We start from the raw sequence: 17,546 nt of genomic DNA on the forward strand, positions 1-17,546 counted from the left end.
TTAACCATTTTTAAGTGTATAATTCAGTGACGTTAATTACATTCATTATGTTGTGCAACTTTGACCATTATTTATTTTCAAAAGTTTTCCATCACCCCAAACAGAAACTCAGTACCCCTTAAGCAATAACCCCTACGCTTCCACACACCCCCTGGTAACCACTAATAAACTTTTGTTTTTATGTATTTGTTCCTTTTGTGTATATTTTTTAGATATTTTCCTTGTGGTTACCATGGGGATTACATTTAACATCCTAAATTTATATAATAGTCTAGTTTAAATTGATGTCAACAACTTCAGTAACATACTAAAACTCTGTTCCTATACTGCTCCTAAACCAAACCAAAACCTAACCTGTTGCCATTGAGTTGATTCCAACTGATAGTGACCCTATAGGACAGAGTAGAACTGCCCCATAGGGTTTCCAAGGAGTGGCTGATGAGTTCGCATTGCTGACCTTTTGCTTAGCAGCCGAGCTCCTAACCACTGTACCACTAGGGCTCCATGCTGCTCCTACCCTCCCCTTATGCTACTGTCGTCACAGATTACATCTGTATATACCGTGTGCCCAATAACATAATTACTTTTTTTTATACACTTCTCTTTAAATCATGTAGGACATAAATAGAGCTACAAACCAAAAATACCATAAAACTGGCTTTTAGGTTTACCCATGAAATTACCTTTACTGGAGATCTTTTCTTCATCATACTGCTTTGAGTTACTATCTAGTGTCCTTTTATTTCAACCTAAAGTACTCCCTTTAGCATTTCTTATAGGACAGATCTCCTGGTAACAAACTTCTTCAGCTTTGTTTATCTGGGAATGTGTTAATTTTTCCCTCACTTTTGAAGGACACTTTTTCTGGATATAGAATTCTTGGTTGACCGTTCTTTCTTTTCAGCTCTTTAACTGCCTTCTGGCCTCCATGGTTTCTAAGGATCCCTTGTATGTCATGATTCGCTTCTCTCTTGGCTGCTCTCAAGATTCTGTATCTTTAGTTTTCAAGAGTTTGATTATAAAGAGTCTCAGGATGGATTTTCTGGAATTTTCTCCTACTAGGAGTTCATTGAGCTTCTTGGATGTTGTCATGGATTGAATTATGTCCCCCAAAAGATGTGTGTATCAGTTTGGCTGGGCCATGATTCCTGGTATTGTGTAATTTCCCCATGTGTTGTGAATCCTGCCTCTATGATGTTAGTGAGGGAGGATGGGCGGCAGTTGTGTTAGTGAGGCAGGACTCAGTCTGCAAGATTGGATTGTGTCTCGAGGCAATCTCTTGAGATATAAGAGAGAGAAGTGAGCAGACAGACAGGGGGACCTCATACCACCAAGAAAGTAATGCTGGGAGCAGAGTGTGTCCTTTGGACCTGGGGTCCCTGAGTGGAGAAGCTCCTAGTCCCGGGGAACATTGATGAGAAGGCTGACAGAGAGAGAAAGCCTTCCCCTGGAGCTGACACCCTGAAATTGGACTTTTAGCCTACTTGACTGTGAGGAAATAAACTTCTCTTTGTTAAAGCCATCCCCTTTTGGTATTTCTTTTATAGCAGCACTAGATAACTAAGAATTTGGTACCGAGAGTGGGGTGGTGCTCTAACATACCTAAAATGTGGAAGCCGTTTTGAAACTGAATGGATAGAGAAGCAGCAGCGGCAGAGAACAAGAAGCAGCATAACCAAGAGACCAGAGCGAGATGGCACTGGAGCCGACCCACAGAGCGAGAGAGCCGAGTGCCTGTGTGTCAGAGGCTTCCTGGTGGAGTGGGGTGCCTCCGGGCACTTATCGATGGAGCTACCAAGCTTTGGAACACTTGCCCCAGCAGGGCAGATGCGGGCTTGAGGCCCGAGGGCCAAGAGGCCACAGGAAGCAGAGGCTGAAGAGCAAAGGAACTTAAGAAGCCAAGCTGCCTCAGTCTCAAAAGGTATGGTCATGACCGCTGGGGTTTCAAAGGGTGGCGCCATGGCCTCTGGTGTTTCTAAGGGTGGAGTTGCCATTCAGATGGACTAGGAGAATGGTGCGCCTAAAGCCGAGGGAGCAAAGTTGGTGTCCCAGTTGGCCTGGAAGGCAGAGCTGAAGCCCAGGGCCGTGGGGTCTCCACTCAGAATCTGGAGACTGTGGCCAGTACCTAGACTCTGGAGGGCAGGGCTATTGTGTAAATTGTCTCAGAGAATAGAGGATTATTTTCAGAGCCTTGGAGGCTAATGTAATGTGTTTTGCTGACTTGCTTGGTGCCTGTTATCCCTTCTTTTTCTCTGGTTTCTCCCATTTGTAATGGAAGTGTCTAGCTTGTGCCTGTTGTGCCATTGTACCTTTGGAAGCAGATAACTTATATTCTAGATTTCACAGATGAAAGGAATTTTTAGATTTTGGACTTGGAGTGGACTTTTGCTAAGGTGAATGTGTTTTGTATGTTGCAAGGATGTGATTTTTTGGGGGCCATAGGGTGGAATGTCATGGATTGAATTACATCCCCCCAAAAATGTGTGTATCCGTTTGTCTGGGCCATGATTGTGTGATTTTCCCATGCGTTGTAAATCCTACCTCTATGATGTTAATGAGGGAGGATGGGCGGCAGTTGTGTTAGTGAGGCAGGACTCAGTCTGCAAGATTGGACTGAGTCTCGAGGCAATCTCTTGAGATATAAAAGAGAGAAGTGAGCAGAGAGACAGGGGGACCTCATACCACTAATAAAGCAGTGCCAGGAGCAGAGTGTGTCCTTTGGACTTGGGGTCCCTGCGTGGAGAAGCTCCTAGTCCCGGGGAACATTGATGAGAAGGCCGACAGAGAGAAAAAGCGTTCCCCTGGAGCTGACCCCCTGAATTTGGACTTCTAGCCTACTTGACTGTGAAGAAATAAACTTCTCTTTGTTAAAGCCATCCACTTGTGGTATTTCTGTTGTAGCAGCACTAGATAACTAAGACAGGTATGTAGATTCGTCTTTCAGCACATTTGGGAAGTTTTTGACCATTATTTATTGAAATATTCTTTCTGTCCCTTTCTACTTCTGAGATTTCCATAATGTATATGTTGGTTCACCTTGTGGTACCCCACAAGTCCCTTAGGCTCTGTTTATTTTTCTTTGTTCCTGATAATTTCAGTTATCCTATCTTGAAATTTGTTGATTCTTCCTTCTGCCAGCTCAAATCTGCTATTGAGCCCTCTACCCCTCCCCCAGTGAGTTTTTCATTTCATTTATTGTACTTTTCAGCTCCAGTATTTCCGTTTGGTTTCTTTTTATAGTTTCTCTTTATTGAGGTATTTTTGTTTTGTTCACGTATCCCAAAACTCCATTGCCATCAAGTTGATTCTGACTCATAGTGACCCTGTAGGATGGAGTAGAACTGCCCTATAGGGTTTCCAAGGAGCAGCTGGTGGATTCAAACTGCTGAACTTTTGGTTAGCAGCCAAGCTCTTAACCACTGTGCCACCAGGGCTCCTTGTTCACATGTAGCTTTCCTGATTTCCTTCAGTTCTTTGTCCATATTTTCCTTTAGCTCCTTGAGCTTATTTAATATTGTTCTTTAAGGTCTTTGTCTTGTAATCCATTATCTGGCCTTCCATAGGTGTGGTTTCTCTATTTTGTTCTTTTCAATGGGCCTTCCTTTCGTGTTTCTTTGTATGCCTTATTTTTTTTTCTGTTCAAAATGGGATATTTGAATGTTATAATGTGGTGACTCTGGAAATCAGATTCTTGCCTTCCTCAGGGTTTGCTGTTTTGTTTTTAATTGTTGAAAGCTGTGCATAATTGTTTAGCGATTTGCCCTATTTTTGCAACAGCTGCTGTTCTGGATGTGTCCGGACACTGAAGTAGCTCATGTTCAGCTGGTTTTTGGACAGAGATTTCCTTGTTTCTGTCAAAACCAAAACAAACAAACAAAAAAAACCCTTCCAGTCTTTGCTAATTGGCTCTGTCCTGGAGCCCCTCCTTCAGCACTTAGCCAGGCTTGCACTGAGGCTAGGAGTCAGCCTGAGGTGAAAGCATAGGGTCTTGTCAGGTCATTTCTGTGCATGCATCTTGCCTTTAGCATGTTGTGGCTCTGTTCATTGCCCTGTATACACTGTACTTTTGAAACCCTTGATTTCGAAAGGAAACTTCCCAGCTTCTCTTCCAGTCTTTTTAGGTGCCTATTGTATGCTTCAGTGGTACTGTTTAGCCCCAGGCGGCTACAGGTTCTTACAGCCTTCTGGTGTTACTCTCTGCCCCTCCTCTCTGTGTGAGCACTGAGAGTGGTCAAACCCAGACAAGACCTTGCTACAGCCTTTCAGGCAGCCCTGATGCCAGTTAGAACAGACACACAATAACTTACTAATAAAGTGTGCTCTCCTGGGCCTGGAGCCTGAGAACAGGCTTTCTCTCTGGGAGGCCGACCAGCTGCTCTGAGATGGGTCCCCTGTGCCAGGAAGGGAGTGAGGCTCAAGGGAGCAGTAAACCAAAGCTTTCCTATGCTTATCTGTCACCTTTTTCTTGATTCAGCATTTGCTAAGCTGCTCTAAACTTTTGACTGGTTTCCAGAGATCTGACAAAGTTGCTTCTGCTTTGTTTTTTTGGTGTTTTTGTCGGAGGGAGAAGGAGGTGCAGCTTCTCACTCTTCCATCTTGCTCCAGGTTGTTTTTTTTTTTCTTTTTGTAGTTGATATAAACAAAATCTAAATTTCGGTTGAATTTTCTAACCAGTTAGTGGTGATGTATGGGAACACTCTTCATTTTTGCATATTTATTTTGTAACTGGCCACTTTACTTGACTATTTGCTTTTCAGTTGATAATTCACGCCATCTATAGATAGATGATTATTCATTGGGAAATTGTGATAATGTTCACTTTCAGGTAGTTATATCGTGGTCTTTTTCTTCTCCTCACCCCCTTGTATCAACACTGAACAGTGATGATAGGCAACTTTGTCTTACGCCTGGTTTGGTACCAAATTATGAATAGATTTTTAAATTACATATCTAGAGCAACCTTGCTTGTTGTAGGTTCTTTACTATACTGCTGGATAATATTTAATGATGATATTTTATTTAGAACTTTTGCATTTACTTTCTTGTGTGAGAGCTATAGTTTATTTGTTGCAGGATTGTGTTAATGTGATAAAATGAATTAAGAGGCTTTCTATATTTCTCTTCTGGAATAGGTTTGGGATCTAGCATGGTAATGATCTGTTCCTTGAAAGCTGTAGAATCTATCAAACCGTATGAGCCAGATCTTTAGAGTTAATTCTCTGGCAACTTTTATCTTCCTTCCTTGATTACTCACACATTTAGGTTTCTTCCATCTTCTTGATTTAATTTCACTACCTAGGACAAAGCCAAGCACACAGTAAGTGTTCATAAATATCTATTGAATAAATGGATGCATCTGTTTAAGAATATTGCAAGCTTATATTTTCCTAGAAGAAACTTTCTTATGGAGTTAAAATTTTAAAGCATGATATACTGTATTCTCTTATGTATCATATTCCTTTTCCAGGTCTTAATTATATGGATTTATTTTCTTTCTTTAAATTAGTAAGAGATTTTCTTCCATTGATTCTTTCCTCTTCCTTTCTGTGAGATGAAGGTTTCATTTATTTTCATGTTTTAAATAATCAAAACATTTCTGGAAAATTGAAGTAATTTTGGTGGTGTAATATTTTGGTTTCGTGAGTGCTTGAAGTCGTGAATCCTGAGTTCGAATCCTGACTCTGCCACTTACTAGCAGTTTGACTGGACAAATTACTTAACTTTTCCTCAGTTTCCTCATCAATAAATGAGAGTCATAGTAGAACTTACCTCATAGAGTTGTGAGAATTAAATGCTCTAGGACTGTGCCTAATACTCATTAAGTACTGGGTGAGAGTTTGCTGGAATGTGACACTAACCTGATTATTAATCTAACAGTTTAGCTCCTCTGTATTATGTTTACCAATCTCAATTTATTAAGGACTTTTCTGACTGTAGTTTCTCCTTGGTTTTTGTCAATTTTGTTGATCTTTTCAAAGAACCAATTTTTTATTTCATTAGTTATAATTATTTTTCTATTTCATTATATCTAATCTTTATTATTTCCCTCCTGCTTGCTTTGGGGTTAGTTTGCTTTCCTCTTTCTAGTTTCTTAAGGTGCGAAGTTAGGTCCTTGATTTAAGATCTGTCTTTTCTAATATAGGCATTTATAGTTAAAATTTCTCTAGTTTTAGCTGTGTTTTCATTTTCATTCATCTCAAAGCATTTTATAATTTCCTTTGTGAGCTCTTCTTTGACCTTTTATTTAGGATCGTGTTAATTTCCGTATATTTATGAATTTCCCAAATTTCTTTCTGTTGTTGATTTTTAATTTAATTCCATTGCAGTGTAGTTATCATTGTATGCCACACTATACACCACAGTTCTCCTGTTGATGGACATGTAGTTTGTGCCACGTGTTTCACTGTGGAAAACAATGCTTCATTGAACACTCTTGGACCTCTTTGTGCTCACATGCAAGATATTTCTTAGGGTATATACCTAAAAGTGGAATTGCTGCAGTGCATATACTGTAAATTACCAAATTGCTTGTCAAAGTGGTTTTACCAGTTGACATTTTCACTAGCAGTGTATAAGAGTTCTTGTTGCTTTATATCGTTTTTATTGTTAGACTGAAAATTTTTGACAGTCTGGTGGGTATGAAATTGAATTTCATTGTATTTTTAATGTGTATTTTCTCTGATTACTAGTAAGAACAACTTTTTGTGTATTTATTTATTGGCTATTCAGATTTCCTCTTCTGAAAATCAAGCCTTCCTATCCTTCACTTATTTTTTTGAAGGATTATCTTTTATGATTTGTAAGAGTTCTTTTTGTATTTGTGCATCTTATATTTTGGGGGTTACATAACCCTTTGTGGCTTGTCTTTTCACTTTATGGTGTTTGACAGACAGAGTTACATTTGAATATAATGGAATCGGTTGATTCTTTTCTTTATAGTTTGTACATTTTGAATCTTGTTTAATAATATCGTTTCACTGCTCTAAGGTCAAAAAGATATTCTCTTAAATATCTGGCTTTTCACATTTAGGTCTTTAATTTATGTAGAGTTTATTTTTTTAATACAGTGTGAGGTAGGGATATAATACAGGCACAAAAATGGACTCAAACATACCAGTGATCATGAAGATGGCACAGGACCAGTCGATGTTTTGTTATGTTATACATAAGGTCGTGTGAGTTGGCGATGACTCGATGGCAACTAACAATAGGATATAGCTTCTTTTTTGTTTTTCCTCATGAACAACCAGTTGTCTAAGACTATTTCCTATATCTGTGTCTTTCCTATATCTATCTATCTATATATTTTTTTTTTTTTTTGCGGTAGGAAACTATCTTGCATTTGAGCTTTTTTTTTAAAGTATGTACTTTTGTTTATTTATTTTTTGTTGCAGATAAGCAGTCCTAATTGTTTGTGATGGTTGTGGGAGAGCTAGGGGCCTGTGCCCAAGTTTTCCTAAATTAGAGATGCTCTTTTTCTTGTTCATGGAGTATTTCTATTCCTATTTTTATAGATGCTTATAATTGTATCACTATTTTATAGATGACTTTTCAGTCTATATGTAAGCCGAATTTGATAATAGGAGCCCTGGTGGTGGTATGTTAAGTGTACTGTATTCTTGGAATAAGTGCTGCTTGGTCTTCTCCTTAGTACATGTGAGAATTCTGTTTGCTAATATTTTGAGTGAAAATTTCTGTAATGAGTCTTGTTTGCTTTATGGACTGATTTTTGTGAAGCTCTGTATAAATGATCCCAATTTATTTCTCAGTTATTGTTGTTAGCTGCTGACAAGTTGGCTCAGACTCATGACAACCTTATGTATTACAGAACAAAACGTTGCCCGGCCCTACACCATCTTCATCATCATTGTTGGTATGTTTCATCCACTGTTGTGGCTAGCATGTCAGTCCATCTCATTGAAGGTTTCCCTCTTTTCTGCGGATCTTCTGTTTTACGAACCATGATGTCCTTTTCTAGCGATTGGTCTTTCCTGATGACGTGTCCAAAGTAAAGGAGCCAAAAAGTCTCACCATCCTCGCTTCTCAGGTGCATTCTGGTTGTATTTCTTCTAAGGCTGATTTGTTCATTTTCCTGGCAGTCCATGGTATTCTTCACCAGCACCACGATTCAAATGCATCAATTCTTCTTCTGTCTTCCATTCTCACTGTCCAGCCTTTCAGAGCATATGAGGCAATTGAAAAAGACCATGGCTTGGTTCAGGAGCACCTTAGTCATCAAAGTGACATCTTTACTTTTGAAAACTTCAGAGAGGTTTTTTGCAGCAGATTTTCCAAGTGTAATACTTCATTTGATGTTGATTATTGATCCAAGTACAATGAAGTCATTCATAGCTTTAATGACAGCTTCAGTTTCTTCTACACAGTTGTTATTAGGCTGTCTTAGTTTCTTCTTGTTTAACTTATAGCAGTTTCTTTTATTAATATTTTTGAAGAACCATTTAAAATTTTTTTATTAGAAAAGGAACGCTTTATATATATAGTTTAAAGCTGTAAAATTTTCTCTTGGCAGTGTTCTAAAGGTTTTGTTATGGAACCTTTTTATTATTTTCTTAAAGTTTTGTTATGGAACGTTTTTATTTCGTGCTTGGTCCTATTCTTAGAGAACTTTGGCTTTCAAAAAATATTCTGTTTTCATGTTATTTTGGTCAGAATGTGCTAGAAATTTAAAATGTATTTTTAAAATAATGCTTGACGCTGAAAAAAATATTGTTGCCAATTTTTTACCTCATTAATTATGCTCTTTAGAAAGCTTTATTGCCTTTTCTTCCACTCTGGTTAATTTTCATTACTGATAATTGAGGTAATAATTTTCTACTAGACTTGCTTCTGTCAGTTATTCTTGTACTTTTTAAGTTACACTATTGAAAATTTTTTTCCTAATTGTAAAATGTAAAAAGAGCATATTTTTAAAATATAGAAACTTAAAGAGAATTACTACAAATCTTAATAAGATTCAGCAGTCATTTTTTTGGAGCATATAGTTTCTGGAATTAGAATAATCACCCATTATATTTTGTTGTATTTTTGGTAAATGGTGAACATTTTTCTTTGTTGTCAAATATTTTCAGAGAACATGAATTTTGGTAGCTATATGGTATTCTAGTGTATTTCATTAACCCCACTTTTGTACATTTAGGTTGTTTCCAATTTTTCATTGTTACAAATAACTTATCTTCTTTGTACTTAAAGGGGGCACAGAGATTTGTCCTGTTTTCACTTTTAACTGTGCCTCTTATCATTATATAATTACCATGTATCTCACAATACTGTTAATACTACAGCTGCTTCTTGATTTTTTTGTTTGCTTAGCCATTTAGAGTGCTCACGGTTAGGTATTTTTTATTTAATGTTTCAGTATTCCTTTTTAATAGAGAAATATATCTTTACATATGGTAATTAGTTGGTACCATCTTATGTTTTGCTTTTTTACGTTTTTATATTGATTATATTTATCTATAAATTTATATATAATTTTATATTTATAAAAATAATTTTCATGTTATAAATCGTTGAAACTAAACTTGTAAGGCAATCAGTATTTTAAAATCTACTAATTAAATTTTAAAAGATTTCATTATTTACCTTTTTATATATAACTAAGCCAGAGTAGACAACTTTAGAATTCTTTTTGAGGAAGAAAAGTTTCATCCTTTCTTTCCTTTCACCCCCTGGTATTATTCCAACAGCCATTCTCATCCGCCAACTATTTTATTTGAAATTATCTCTTCAGTACTTAGTCATACTATAGTTTAGTAATTTAATCTTCTTTAAATTCTGTATGCCATTTGTAAATTTTCTAAAAATTTGAAGATATGGAAAGGTGTTTAGATATGAATGATAGCTTTGCTGGTAAATAAATCAAGTGAGCATCTTCAGTTGGGTGTCTGATAGTTCTTGTTATGTAAGATCATCTGAGATAACCTCTATTTATATCCCTGTATGTGAGTTGTTTGCAGAATTTCCTTGTAGCTTATTACTATTTCTATATTATTTGTACTGTCTTTACTTGTGCAAGTTGATATTGGTTGCTCTTCTTTAGATTGGTTACTGTTCTCCAATTCTTTGTATGTGATATTAGGTGTTTTGAATTTGTTCTTTTTCATACACTGCAGAGTCAATTCTGTAATGTGTCGAGAGGTGCTGAATCGTTGCATCTTTAATGGATTAACTGTTCTTTATATCTGGGTTTGATTTTCCATTTCAGAATTCTGTGTGTTCTCTAGTTTCTTATTGCTTTGCTTTTTTTGCACCTTAAAACGTTTTCGTTGGCACTAGACTTTTTAATGTTGTTGTTAACTCATTCACCTTTGGGTTTATTTTCATCTGTGTCTGCTTATTATTATTAGTTTCAAAAAAAAATTCCACATTTTAATTGATGTGTGGACTCTTAGTCTTACTTAAAATGCCAGAAAAAATTCCACGAGTCCTGTTAGTCTGGAATATCATCATTTAATTGGATGTTAATCCATCTATAAGTTACCTCTAACTGATGTGAAACATTCAGTGGGCCACATACTGCTAAAACGTTTTGTGGGTCTTAGTAACAAGAAAAATGACTAGGGTAGGTTACGTGCTGTGCTTTCTATATTATACTTGTTATATCCCAGCATCACTCTTATTTCCTCCTCAGTGGAAGAGAAAGCCAATACCCGCCTCCTCCTGGGCATGTGCTTAGACTCCTATGCCCGCTACCTTCTGTTCACCAAGCAGCCATCACAGGCACAAAAGATGTATGAGAAAGCTTTGCGGATTTCTGAAGAAATACAAGGAGAAAGACACCCTCAGGTAAGGGAGGAAAACATAGAAGAGGGATAGCAAAGCAGAAGTTTCGAAATTTACAGGTATGAAATGCCACACAGATTGGGAAAAGATTATGAGCAGATGGTTAGCAGTATCCTCCTTCTCAGTCCCCAGTTCATTTTCTGCATCCCGACAACACCCCCCTCCCCCCCATGTACTTGTTTTCCAAAAGGATTCAGGACGTCTGATCAGTTACTAGGTCTACCAAGAACACTTCCATGGTTTACACAGCGGAGCAACCTTTCTAAAATGCAGGTCTGATGAGGCACCATGTGCTTCCGTGGCTTCAGAGTGCACAGCACAGGGTTTCAGAGTGGAGTCTGCAGACCCCCTCATTAGAATCTTATGAAGAACGGTCAGTAGATGAAGATTCTTGTGTTCCTTGTCCCACGTTAAAATGTGGGTGGGGTGGGCAGGGGGACTGACATACTAAAAACCACTGACATTGAACACACCATGTAAAGCTTCTATCAGAACACTAACACACTGACTTGAGATCATCTATTGGTGTCTCCCCTTTATCAAATTCTTAGAGGGTAAAGACTGAATTGCTTTGTCTAGGAATGCTCAGTGCCCCCAACATAGGACACAGAATTTTTAACTGGAGTCAGCGTGTCCCAAGGCAGGGTGAATAGTAGTTTTAGAAGAAAAGGGATTTTCAGCTATGTATTCTCTCCAGGAAGGAGATTTGGGACTTTATTACAGAGTCCCCTTAGTGGAATCATAAACAGGCAAGCATGGAATTCCGATCACCAAGGACTAGCTCGAATCAGGGGACTGAAAGCCTGGCGTCAGTGGGGAAGAAGGCAGGGAAGCCAGACCCTTTTAGTACCAACATTTTAAAAATTCTTCATGAGAATCTTCCTTAAATAGATATTTCTTCTTGATGAGTACCAGGATCACCAGTGAGTTACATTATAATACAGTATGGCTCCAGAGGCAGTGAGGCCATAGGGAGCTGGCTTCTCAAGATTGTTGGACCTTAAATGGGACATTATAGCTCCTTTTTGTTATTTTTCATTTGGTGCTTCTAATTTAATAATTAGTTGGATAAATAATATTCACCCTGTTCTAGATTTATATAATTTGAGGGTTGAAGCAGTGTCCACTTACAGTGTGAAAAATAAGTACACACAGTTTGTTAAAGGCTGATATTCCTCACCTTTTGAGGATTGCTAGGTAAGATAAAATCTTAAGTATATAGTCACAGTTTATCAAACTCTAATGTTGAATCTGTGTAGGTGTGTTTTTAAAGAAAAAGCTGTGTTTCTTCCGTATCTAGACCATTGTGCTGATGAATGACCTGGCTACTACTCTGGATGCACAGGGCCACTTTGATGAGGCCTTCATTTATGTGCAAAGGGCATCAGATCTGGCAAGACAGATAAAACACCCTGAGCTACACATGGTGCTCAGTAATCTAGCTGCAGTTCTGATGCACAGAGGTAGGTAGCAGTGGAAACTTGACTGTCTTGCTTTAGGGAAGGATGCTGACTGTATTTACAACCATGCAGTGGTGTTTAGGGAGGGTAAGGGACAATGAGGAAATTCCCAAGTTAGAAGGCTGGCTGAAGAAGGGCAGAAAAGGGCTGTTTGGTTGAAATACCATTGTGATCAATTCACATCACTTTTGTAGCCCTGTACTAGCCTGCTGAAACACATCAAGCTAGAGAAAGACTTTGCAGTGATAGTTCCTTATTTCCATAGTGTTTTACAGATTTCTAAATGTTTTCACACTTACAGTTTAATTTGTACCTCACAGTGTGCTCGTGAATATGTTAAGATAGGGAATACAAATTTGATGGACATTTTTCTGAGCATCAGCACTTCACTTATAATTTTTAGAAACCTAGACTGACAAGTCTTTACTAACATACCACCATTAATTACTGAAGTCATTGCCTAATTGAGTGAGGGCCCCATGTGTACTGGAAAGGGCATTAACTAAGAATCCCACAGCACTCACTCTGTTGGAGCTCTGTAAGCTGGGCCAAATTACAGCCTCTCTGAGCCAGTTTCCTTATCTGTAAAATGGGGATGAAATGAGGCAGCACCAGCCTGTCACTGAATAAACACACAATCAGTTAGACCTATACCGTCATTAGGGCTTTCTATTCAGAATCACTTTGAAAACACAGATTTTCTTGTTCTCCTTTCTCTCCTGGGTTACTTTAGAACAATATGCGCAAGCCAAAGAGATCTACCAGGAAGCACTGAAGCAAGCAGAGCTGGAAAGAGATGAGGTTTCCATACAACATATCAGGGAAGAGTTGGCTGAGCTGTCAAGAAAAAGTAGACCTTTGATTTAATTTTATCAAGCTCGAAGTTAATTTTTGTTGTAGGAAGAATAATTTCCAGTAACCCAGAGGAATAGCTATTATTCAGTCCTCATTGGCACCCAAATCAGTGGCTTAAATCCTTTGTCCTTGATATTTAAGCTTTCTCAACTTCTCCTTGGTGAAGGACAAGTTGTATATACTCCCACTTTTCTTTCTTTTTAAAGAAAAATCACCTTTCACCTCTCATCCCTGATTTTGACTTCTGGTGACGAAATGTCAGGTGATGCTTTCAGTTGTAATGCGTGGCCTGGTGCCATCATGCTGGTCTAATGTCACTGCAGATGAAGATGGGCCAGTTTTCCTCGAGGGGAGGGAGGTGTGCGGTGATTCAGCCTGACATCTGTACCGTAACACCGGTCCACTGATTTGCTGCCCTTTTGTCTCTTACTTTATCAATATCTGTCAGACCAGAGCTAACCTCTCTTGGAAAAGGGGGATTATGGTGAGTTGTTTTTCTTTATAATCTACTTTATTTCATGAAGCCCAGTGTGGGATTTTAGTGCATAAAGGAGGAAAAGTGGTGTCTTTAGTCTGACACCAGCATCTGTCATGAACTTTCCGAGTGGGGACCAGGCACCTGAAAGTACACCACCCATTTGATCATAAATAAAAGCGGTCTGTGTTTCTCTGTGTATCTTGTTACATGCAACTGTGCAAAAAAGGAATGATTTAACCTCTTGCTTGTCAGCCCCCTCTGAGCATTCAACTTTATTTGCCCACTAGGTCTCACAGCAGAATCACGTGGGGAGCTCTTTGAAGATATGCGTGCCAGGCTGCATGCATACAGCAGGACCCTGCAAGGGTACTTCAAACGACCCCAGTAATTCTGATGTGCACCACTGGTATGATAGAGGAACCAGTGACCTGTGTTCCAGTCCTGGCTTTTTGATCTGTGGTAATAATATCCTCATTTGTAAAGTGGGGAATGAACAAGATTCTCTCTTAACCATGGGAGTAGGTGGTCATATGGCCTTTAATGAACAGACTGCTGTGTTGAAATAGCTTTATCACCCTGCCTCAGAGTATATCAGTACAAGATACATACACCCCAGCAGTCTTGCAATAGCCCATTTGCTTAGGGGAAATGAGTTTTTCTAGGAATGTTCCACTAAAGAACACTGGTAAGCTGGTGGGGGTTGGGTGTGAGTAGACTGATAGACTTGTTTTTGGTTCCTGTGTACATACTGGAAGACTTACTTTCAGAATAAACTAGCGACTGTAAAACAATGTTGTATGTATTCAGTAATCCCTGAGTTTCTCACAAAAAATAACTTATTGAAAATCTAATTAAAGTACTACAAGCCCTGAGGTCCAAATCCTCAGGGATTAGACTAAAATTAAAATTTTATATTTTGCCGATGTAAATTTCTTCTCACTTTCTAAGCGTATGTAGATATTACTTATTTACCCAGCTAATTCCTTTAATCACGTCTAACTCAGGGAGGTAAGCTATATCAGAAATCAGATTGAGTTTTAGTGCAGCTCAGTCTTAAGTTTACCGTTTTTTTTTTTTTTAATGTCAATGATTCACCTTCTGCAACAGAATGAATTTTTACTTTATCACAATTGCAGCTGTTTTGTTGGGATACTGGAAGTTAGGTTTTTCACTCCAGGTTTTATTTAAGAATTTTAATCCTCTACAGTGATGAAGCATATGATTCTGGTGCTGGAAAAACGACCAAGTTTTCAGAAAGACAGTCTTTTCATCTGGGTGGTCTCATTACAGTTCATTTGCACCGCTGTAAAACAAGGTAGCAAAGCAAAAGGAGAACTGATCCCTTTTACTGAGTGGTCTGAATCCAGAACTGTCATGTTAAAAATAATGTGGTTTAGATTTTTGAACTGTACTATGTCACTGGAGTTTCTCAGGGCCTCATTATTTCTAAAATGGCATCACTCAGCATACCAAAATTAAAACATACATTTTCCAATCATAAACATGTAGCTTCAGAACACTGAAATCTTGGCCTGCAGAGAGTATTACGCCTTCCTTGGTTTACAGCTCGATGTTAACAAGTCACCAGGCACTCCCAGTCTGTGTGTGACCTTCACACCCTGAGGTGGTAAGCAGGTAAGTATTCTGTCACTATTTTGCACTAAGAAATGATCTTGGGTTTGACCTCCCCATTCTCTGTAGGTGAGGGTGGGTGAAGTGACACACAGGCACTGTGGCAAGGGTGGGGGAGACAAACAGCAGCTCCCCCAGGGGTCCGCAAGTAGAAATGCAGAACCAACAAGTCAGGCTGTTACCTGATGTGTTCTCAAAAACTGTTCTGACTTGGAATACCTTAAGATCCTTAAGGTTATAGAAAAACAATTATAATCTCTTTTTGGTCAGTTGACAATATAATTTAGAAGTGAACTCTGAATTATCAGTACCTTAAAAAAATTGCAGCAGAAACTTTCAAGAGGTAGAGCAGTCTGTGTTTTTTCATCTATATTAAAATTATATGTATGTGTGAACATATATTTATAATAAAGTGATGCTAAGTTTCCAGGTAGTAGGGACTCTGACTCCCAAGCCTGATCTCAAGTTTATTTTGAGGACCTCAAGTACCAGAGTGGTACAGTTACTGGAGTAGAGGCTTAAACTGAGGAAAACATGAGCTTATGCCTTATCACTGTCACTTAGTAATTAATTATACGGGCAAAGTACTGCATCTGTGTACTTATCCACAGGGGAGGGATTAAACATCACCAGTACAGGGTTTTGACAGGAGGTTCTTGATAATGCATGTAAAGCAGTTGTAACGGAGGCACTCAGTCAGCTGCCAATCCGAGAGCTGCTTTCTATAGCGGCTTGAGAACATCTGTTAAAAAGTTTAAGTCTACTTAAAACTCTCTGAAGTGCTAATTTTTATCATCCTGAGAGACCTCTGTTTCTCCCCTTTCCAATCAATCATCAGTGGCATTCTAAAACGATTAGTATCTAAGGGAAGGATAATTTGATATGCTTCAGTTGTATGAAAAAATACCTAAAAGCAAGCAACTACCAAAATTAGTTTAAAATTCAGTCTTTGAAATTTTTTGCGCCTTGAGAATCAGTGAAATGAAAACATCCAACAACAAATTCTTGCCCACAAGGAATAAAACTGTAAGTGCTGGCATGTAGAAGTGGGAAAAGGACCTTATGTTCACCTGAAATCTAAATCTGGCAATTCTACACAGATCATTATCTTTTAAATCAGCCAATTAACATATCAGACTAAAGAAAAACATTGTTTTTCCCCCCTTTGAAACCTGAGACACCAAAAGCCTTAAATCACAAATAATCTACTGTAGCTATGGACAGGGTAGTCAAATTTATTTCAAAACAAAAGCTCTGTTGGGCTGCATCCAATGCAGGAGAAAAGGCGTACTTAGAGGCCTGGTTAAATTCCCCATGTGCATGATACTGAGGTGTGCATCCAGTGAGCCTTTACAACTTGAAAAACTGAGCTGTAACATACCATGCAGTCATTATTTTTTCAGTGTTGCTAATTTAAAAAAAAAAAAAAAAGCCCGCACTGGAAATTACAATATGGCAGAATTTTGTTTCTCCTACCCTCTGACCCTAATACGTTAATGTACAGATTTTATGACCAGGGTCTGTGTTAGAAATCTAAACATTTCACAAGATTTTAAACATCACTGGGAAACTGAATTTAGAGGAAACAAAATCAGATAAAAGTACAATGCCCGTGACAGCCAACATTATGTAGCTGGGCTGTATGAGGTTGTTTAGAAGGCAAGGATTAAAAAGACAAAAAGATTTTTAAAATTTACCCCCAAAGTTGATGTGCTGATTGGAACACAAGTACATCAGATATTACAGCAAGGGGAAACACTGCAAAAAAGGTAATCTATTTACAGAAAAATGATTTAAAGACATTATGATTTTCTTTACAAACAGATGTAAGAACAGGAATTGTCCACTTTTTAAAAACTCTACATATTTATCTTCAGCATTTCAGGCCTCCACTATTATTATAATCCACTGAATTGCCTGTATCAAAGGCAGCTCCCCCCACCCCCCTCACATGACTCTCCAAATAAAATTCCATCATTTCTTCATCATCTGTGGCCCTGGCTCTCCCGGAAGGTCTCTGGGCATAAGTCATAGGAGGTTTCTGGCCTGTAATTAAAACCACCACAAACTACAGACCCCTTCCCCTGTATCCCCCGATTCATTCTCTGTACGGCTCAGTCATCACTGTCCGACAGCGTCTCATATTGTGCCGAGAGCAGGGGGGCAGGTTCTCGTTCCCAGACCCTGTTCTGCTGGTGAGGAGCTGCTTGGTTCACAGAGGAGGGAGCACATGCGATTGATGTTGGCGGCGTGCTGCTGAGCATCCGCAGAGTCAGAGGGTTGTAAGGAAACTGAGTTGAGCCTGACAAAAGAAAAAG

The 17,546-nt window shown here is 38.5% G+C and overlaps 2 protein-coding genes across 12 annotated transcripts in view; one reads left to right on the forward strand and one right to left on the reverse strand.

Annotated features, from left to right (window-relative positions):
• The window catches only part of TTC19 (tetratricopeptide repeat domain 19), a 56,451-nt gene extending 39,792 nt beyond the window's left edge, over positions 1-16,659 (forward strand). Inside the window, exons 8-10 of one of the 2 annotated variants that reach the window (XM_012555523.2) lie at positions 10,652-10,806; positions 12,104-12,266; positions 12,997-14,008. In XM_012555523.2, the coding sequence (XP_012410977.1) occupies positions 10,652-10,806; positions 12,104-12,266; positions 12,997-13,130 (452 nt within the window). In that variant the 3' untranslated portion in view covers positions 13,131-14,008. Of the gene's footprint in view, positions 1-10,651; positions 10,807-12,103; positions 12,267-12,996 lie in introns of both variants that reach the window. The other variant, XM_023731059.1, reaches the window with a different exon arrangement.
• Positions 16,635-17,546, reverse strand: part of NCOR1 (nuclear receptor corepressor 1) — a 208,729-nt gene continuing 207,817 nt past the window's right edge. For 5 of the 10 annotated variants that reach the window (XM_023731048.1, XM_023731053.1, XM_023731050.1 and 2 more), the window contains one exon: positions 16,636-17,530. In XM_023731048.1, coding sequence (XP_023586816.1) covers positions 17,343-17,530 — 188 coding nt within the window. In that variant the 3' untranslated portion in view covers positions 16,636-17,342. Of the gene's footprint in view, positions 17,531-17,546 lie in introns of all 10 variants that reach the window. The other 5 variants (XM_023731052.1, XM_023731058.1, XM_023731054.1 and 2 more) reach the window with 3 other exon arrangements.

Source organism: Trichechus manatus, unplaced genomic scaffold (genome assembly GCF_000243295.1).
Source record: "Trichechus manatus latirostris isolate Lorelei unplaced genomic scaffold, TriManLat1.0 scaffold00040, whole genome shotgun sequence".
NCBI lineage: Eukaryota > Metazoa > Chordata > Mammalia > Sirenia > Trichechidae > Trichechus > Trichechus manatus.